The following is a 6,167-nucleotide window of genomic DNA, read 5'->3' as shown; positions in this document are numbered from 1 at the left end:
CTGTTCAAAGTAATAGATTGACACTGAGTAAGAGACATTATTTGCTTGATTGCTTGTTTGATACTGATTGCAACTCTTAATCTGTGTTCTGAGAGCCACAATGTTGTAGTGCACATCTGCTGTTGGCATCATCTCAACATTTGCCATGGAAAAACACACTCTAGTAATCAGCAGAGTGGGTGTATCCTCACAATCTGACAGTGGTCAGTCACCATTAAAACATTTAACAACCCTACTTATCATTCGCCGATTAGAGGGGAACACTGAAAACCAACATTGCTGCAGACCTCTATAGCCAGATTTGAGAAAGCAGGGTAATGTGTGGGTGGCTCAGTCAGTAAAGCAACACCACCACCTAGTGTAAATGGCTCTGAAACACTAATGCAAAGCAATAGCGCTCTCTGCTGGCATACAACCTACACTACATTACATTATAAAAATGTGTCGGAATACTATAGAACTGAAGCTTTTCAGATGTGTTTTATTGTATCAAGTCATAGGCTATTACCTTACATAATGCATGCACTTGAAACAATCCGTACAAAGTTAAATATTTTCCCTTTGGGGTCCAAATTAGTCTGGTCCCAGATGTGCATGTGCTCTCAGAGTATGTGATTCAAAATACTAGCCAAGTGAAATTCCAATGGATTTGGCTAGCTAACTGCATATACTGTATGTGCTGGTGTAAACACCGCGGCAGCATGGATTATTGAATCAGAATATGGCCCACTCTACTCCTTGCGCTCATTTATTTAAAATTGCCCAACAGAGTAGACGTTTACATTGCAAGACTGTTTAGCATAACAACGAATCAGATGTTGGCCAAAGCACATACAGATCTGGGATCAGGCTTGGTGCCAATATGTTATGGTTTTTCTCAGCAGTGATCAAATGCTCAAATAAATGTACTGAAGTTATTATCATTTTCTTGTCTTTGTGCCTGACTTGCATATCATAGACCACCTTTTGCAAAACTTTAAATACAAATGTCATCAGTGAATACAAAATTCACCGTAGTGTTTTATTCACAGAATATGAATACATTGTTTTCATCAGAAGGGAAATGTGTGCAATTGCGTTCACTGTTTCATGCAACCAGTAAATACTACTGCACTGAATTCTAATTCAACCCCATCAGTGTAATACCATGTACAATATCGGGAAAGATCTAAGCAATAGGGACTAATTTGTATGATTCTGTACAATATTGTAGACATGCAGAGAATGAAGTTGGGTTACTTCTACAGTGGGGAGAACAAGTATTTGATACACTGCCGATTTTGCAGGTTTTCCTACTTACAAAGCATGTAGAGGTCTGACATTTTTATCATAGGTACACTTCAACTGTGAGAGACGGAATCTAAAACTAAAATCCAGAATATCACATTGTATGATTTTTAAGTAATTAATTTGCATTTTATTGCATGACATAAGTATTTGATCACCTACCAACCAGTAAGAATTCCAGCTCTCACAGACCTGTTAGTTTTTCTTTAAGAAGCCCTCCTGTTCTCCACTCATTACCTGTATTAACTGCACCTGTTTGAACTCGTTACCTGTATAAAAGACACCTGTCCACACACTCAATCAAACAAACTCCAACCTCTCCACAATGGCCAAGACCAGAGAGCTGTGTAAGGACATCAGGGATAAAATTGTAGACCAGCACAAGGCTGGGATGGCCTACAGGACAAAAGGCAAGCAGCTTGGTGAGAAGGCAACAACTGTTGGCGCAATTATTAGAAAATTGAAAAAGTTCAAGATGACGGTCAATCACCCTCGGTCTGGGGCTCCATGCAAGATCTCACCTCGTGGGGCATCAATGATCATGAGGAAGGTGAGGGATCAGCCCAGAACTACACGGCAGGACCTGGTCAATGACCTGAAGAGAGCTGGGACCACAGTCTCAAAGAAAACCATTAGTAACACACTACGCCGTCATGGATTAAAATCCTGCAGCGCACGCAAGGTCCCCCTGCTCAAGCCAGCGCATGTCCAGGCCCGTCTGAAGTTTGCCAATGACCATCTGGATGATCCAGAGGAGGAATGGGAGAAGGTAATGTGGTCTGATGAGACAAAAATAGAGCTTTTTGGTCTAAACTCCACTCGCCATGTTTGGAGGAAGAAGAAGGAGGAGTACAACCCCAAGAACACCATCCCAACCGTGAAGCATGGAGGTGGAAACATCATTCTTTGGGGATGCTTTTCTGCAAAGGGGACAGGACGACTGCACCGTATTGAGGGGAGGATGGATTGGGCCATGTATCGCGAGATCTTGGCCAACAACCTCCTTCCCTCAGTAAGAGCATTGAAGATGGGTCGTGGCTGGGTCTTCCAGCATGACAACAACCCGAAACACACAGCCAGGGCAACTAAAGAGTGGCTCTGTAAGAAGCATCTCAAGGTCCTGGAGTGGCCTAGCCAGTCTCCAGACCTGAACCCAATAGAAAATTTTTGGAGGGAGCTGAAAGTCTGTATTGCTCAGCGACAGCCCCAAAACCTGAAGGATCTGGAGAAGGTCTGTATGGAGGAGTGGGCCAAAATCCCTGCTGCAGTGTGTGCAAACCTGGTCAAGACCTACAGGAAACATATGATCTCTGTAATTGCAAACAAAGGTTTCTGTACCAAATATTAAGTTCTGCTTTTCTGATGTATCAAATACTTATGTCATGCAATAAAATGCAAATTAATTACTTAAAAATCATACAATGTGATTTTCTGGATTTTTACAGACCTCTACAGACCTCTACATGCTTTAAGTAGGAAAACCTGCAAAAATCGGCAGTTCTCCAACAAGTAAGTACATTTGGGTTACTCCTAAATCATCATCTCCAACATGGTGAACTTCCATTATAGAGCTTTGCTCTGGTGTGGATTGAGGCTATACATTCACCTTTCCTTATTTCCTATTCTGTGCAACAAAGGAAAGTCTACAAAACTATGAGCAAACCAGCCTATGTATTGAATACAAGGAATTAGATTGATGATAGCGATGAATGAATCCTGCACACAATGTGCTTATTTTAAAAATGTTTGTTTTTTAAAATCAGGAATAATATTTGTGTATGAAATCGTTTGGTGAAATATGCATAAAAGGAGAGTAATCGCCCATAATTCTGAACCTTTGAATGGTTGTTGGCTACTTCCAATTTTGATAATTTAGTGACTGCAAATAAATACTAACTTTCTGTTTTGTCTGCTTGGACTCCAGAGATAAATATGGTTGCGTTAATGTTTATGCAGGCAATCCTTTTATTTTTGTAATTGCAATTTTGACTGTATAATAGTTTTGATGAACGTATGCGTTTTAAGAAGGCAATTACATTTTGAAAACACATTTACTGTTTTGCAAAAGGCCAGAGTTTTTTTTTTTTTTAAACCGACAACATTGTTCCAAAAAATGCTTTTATGCGATTGAGAAAAAAAGTGCCCTAAATAAGTAACTTTTTACAAATACACATTGTTTATTTTCAGAGATGCTGGCAAGGCTTGCAAATAAAGGTGAGTAAGTCCAGTCTTTCCAGTTCTTTCTTTAAAGACTATTAAAATACTTGATTTGTCAAGGCAACTTGCAGTGCTTCTCCATATAGCTCCACTCATACTTACCAGCTATGCACATTCATTGCCAGATTGCAGCATTAGGCATACTGTAGTGATTTGATCATTGATATCGGTATTTGACACAGGTTTCAGCACCCCCATCAGCCTTCAGTGGCAAGCAGCACACAGTGTGGCAGAGGCACCTCTTGGGGCACGGTCAGCTTCATAATGGTGAGGTGTGTGGAGGAACTCTCAGACCTTCATAAAGAAAGTGTCTGTTCCAGAGCTTTACTGGAAAGTATGGTCTACACCCCGCTCCAGTGTTTCCTTCTGCTGGTCTTGCCACTGCCTCAGTAGGGCTTGCCTCCAATGGCAGCTAGTATCTGCTGGCGCTCCTCAGCAGTGGGCATGTCAGGCTTCACGCCGTCTTGTCTCCGATTCACCATGATGTTGTGCTGAAAAAAATTACAGAAAAAGCAACATGACTCCAGTGTTAAGTCCATTCTTTGCTCATCGTGCTCTAGTGACTCCTTGTGGCGGGCTAGGCACCTGCAGGCTGACCTCGGTCGTCAGTTGAACAGTGTTTCCTCCGACACATTGGTGCGGCTGGCTTCCGGGTTAAGCGGGCGGGTGTTAAGAAGCGGGGTTTGGCGGGTCATGTTTTGGAGGACGCATGACTCGACCTTCGCCTCCCGAGCCCGTTGGGGAGTTGCAGCGATGAGACAAGATCGAAATTGGGGAGAAAAGGGGGGTAACATACAAAAATAATAAAGTGGTGGCCTCTCTTCAGCAGGTGCTAATCAATTAAGCTGATTCCATAATTTAAAGACTGGCACAGAATAACTCTACAGGGAACGAGCTTTGAATGCAGGGAGGCATGCTGCTGGTCCTTCCAATTTCAGTTTGATGTGATTTGAGTATATTGTGTTTTATTTTTTAGCATTAAACATTCCCTTTGGACCATCCCTAAGTTTGAATTGTTAATCTTTGCCTCATGTTGGCCTACATGCAATACTTAATATCTATTTTAGATCTCGCAATGCATTAGGCTACATTAGATTGGTACTCATGGATTGCTCCAACGCATACTCACCCAGTATTTTCTGCAGTTTTTGTATCTCAGAAAATATGCAGAACACATGTTCTTATCATAGTTATTGGCATCCAAACATTTCTGAGAGCCATCGCTTTCCTGGAAAAGAGCAATGTCATATGTGGTTGAATTCGACAGAAATGACATCAACATTCAAACCAGTATAGATCTCAAATGTAGCAGGCATAATCTCATTCAAACATGTAGCCTGCATACTAACACATACTTCAATGCATGGGTTTATATCTTTACTTCGAAGCTTCCGCACGTTTTTGTCCATTTCTTGTTGCGTCTCTGAAAAAAAAAGTGCAATACATTTAAGTCGATACATTGTCTCGTGCAATTAAACAATTCATCAAGATATGATCACGGTTGGCTACAATAAAACATAAGGTCAGGGATGGACCCATTGACCTATGCATTCTCAAGTGCGGCAACATCAATGACTGGATAAACATCTGATACAAAAAAACTTCCATTTCATAATTTCAGGAACAGCAAACTCATAATTGCACCTTGCGTCGTTGCAACAGCTCGAGCTACAAAATTGAACGTCAGAGAAGAGAAGACGAGGCGAAGCGAGTGTTTAGGCCGCCCAAAATGTGTCCACGAAAATAAGACCACGACGTGATTTTTTTTGTATGGAAGTCGGTGTTGAATTTGTCCAACAGAAAATGTAATCGTTAATTTCCTTCGTGAGGCTTATTTGATCTAATAGAAGTTTCGTAATGGTTAGGTTGTTACGAATGAACTGACAGTGGACGCACGTGGCATTTAGGCAACTTTGGAAAAAACAACTTTAAATCTGAGTTGAGCCCGTTCACACGCATATCTGCTCTCTCATTGGCTAGAATGGTCCCACCTGATCTCGTCTACCTTCCATCTTTGAGGACATATTTCCATTGTTATAGCCGTCACTCGACTATCTTGTCAATATAATCGATCTTTGTCATTGACCTTCGAATGAGTGGACTAGCTAGCTACTGCAACTATAGCAGCTAGCTAGTAAAAAAAATAAGCCCGCAAGAGGGTAACGAGGCTTTCTGCTAACTGATGTGACAAAAAGCGACACTGCAAAGGCAAAAGGTTACCACAAAAGTGTTGTATGACTTTCCAAGTTGTCTAATAGTGCCGTTGCTAGCATAGCTAGCTAGTAAGGAAGTCGAATCGTTTGGTAATGATGTTTTCCAACACGCGACATCGAACCTTTCGCAAATCACTGTGCGCTTTGTGTTTGGTCAAATCTAAATGACTGCCCACCGCGCGCCGCACTTACTTTTCTTGATGTTATGGGGAAATCTTGGTTGAATTCGTGTGCATCTATTCCCTCATGTCAGTTCGAACGTCATTTAATAACATCGCACTACGACGTTCATGACGTCTGCAACAAACTGACAGCAAAACTGACCAACAGGACAAAATACAGAAACGACGACTGTGTACTTTTCAATAAACGGACAGGTCGATAAGCCAATAGGACGGTTCTAATGTAATCCTTAGTCCACCTACTGTTAAGAATAAAACCAAAACGAAG

At 41.4% G+C, this 6,167-nt stretch overlaps 1 protein-coding gene across 2 annotated transcripts; it reads right to left on the bottom strand.

Moving 5' to 3' along the window:
• Positions 1-3,440: 3,440 nt before the first annotated feature.
• Positions 3,441-6,044, bottom strand: chchd7 (coiled-coil-helix-coiled-coil-helix domain containing 7). 2 transcript variants are annotated; one of them, XM_041880301.2, is made up of 4 exons: positions 5,910-6,044; positions 4,860-4,927; positions 4,634-4,732; positions 3,441-3,995 (listed from the first exon to the last, which is right to left on the bottom strand). In XM_041880301.2, the coding sequence occupies exons 2-4, from the start codon at positions 4,911-4,913 to the stop codon at positions 3,891-3,893; spliced, it is 258 nt and encodes an 85-aa protein (XP_041736235.2). In that variant the 5' UTR covers positions 4,914-4,927; positions 5,910-6,044; the 3' UTR covers positions 3,441-3,890. The 2 variants fall into 2 exon arrangements, with proteins under 2 accessions (XP_041736235.2, XP_041736236.2); XM_041880302.2 differs by lacking the exon at positions 5,910-6,044 and adding an exon at positions 5,149-5,431.
• Between the last annotated feature and the right edge of the window lie 123 nt (positions 6,045-6,167).

This window comes from Coregonus clupeaformis, chromosome 7 (genome assembly GCF_020615455.1).
Source record: "Coregonus clupeaformis isolate EN_2021a chromosome 7, ASM2061545v1, whole genome shotgun sequence".
Lineage (NCBI taxonomy): Eukaryota > Metazoa > Chordata > Actinopteri > Salmoniformes > Salmonidae > Coregonus > Coregonus clupeaformis.
The sequence above is the reverse complement of the archived record's forward strand: the minus strand, read 5'-3'. Positions and strand labels throughout refer to the sequence as shown.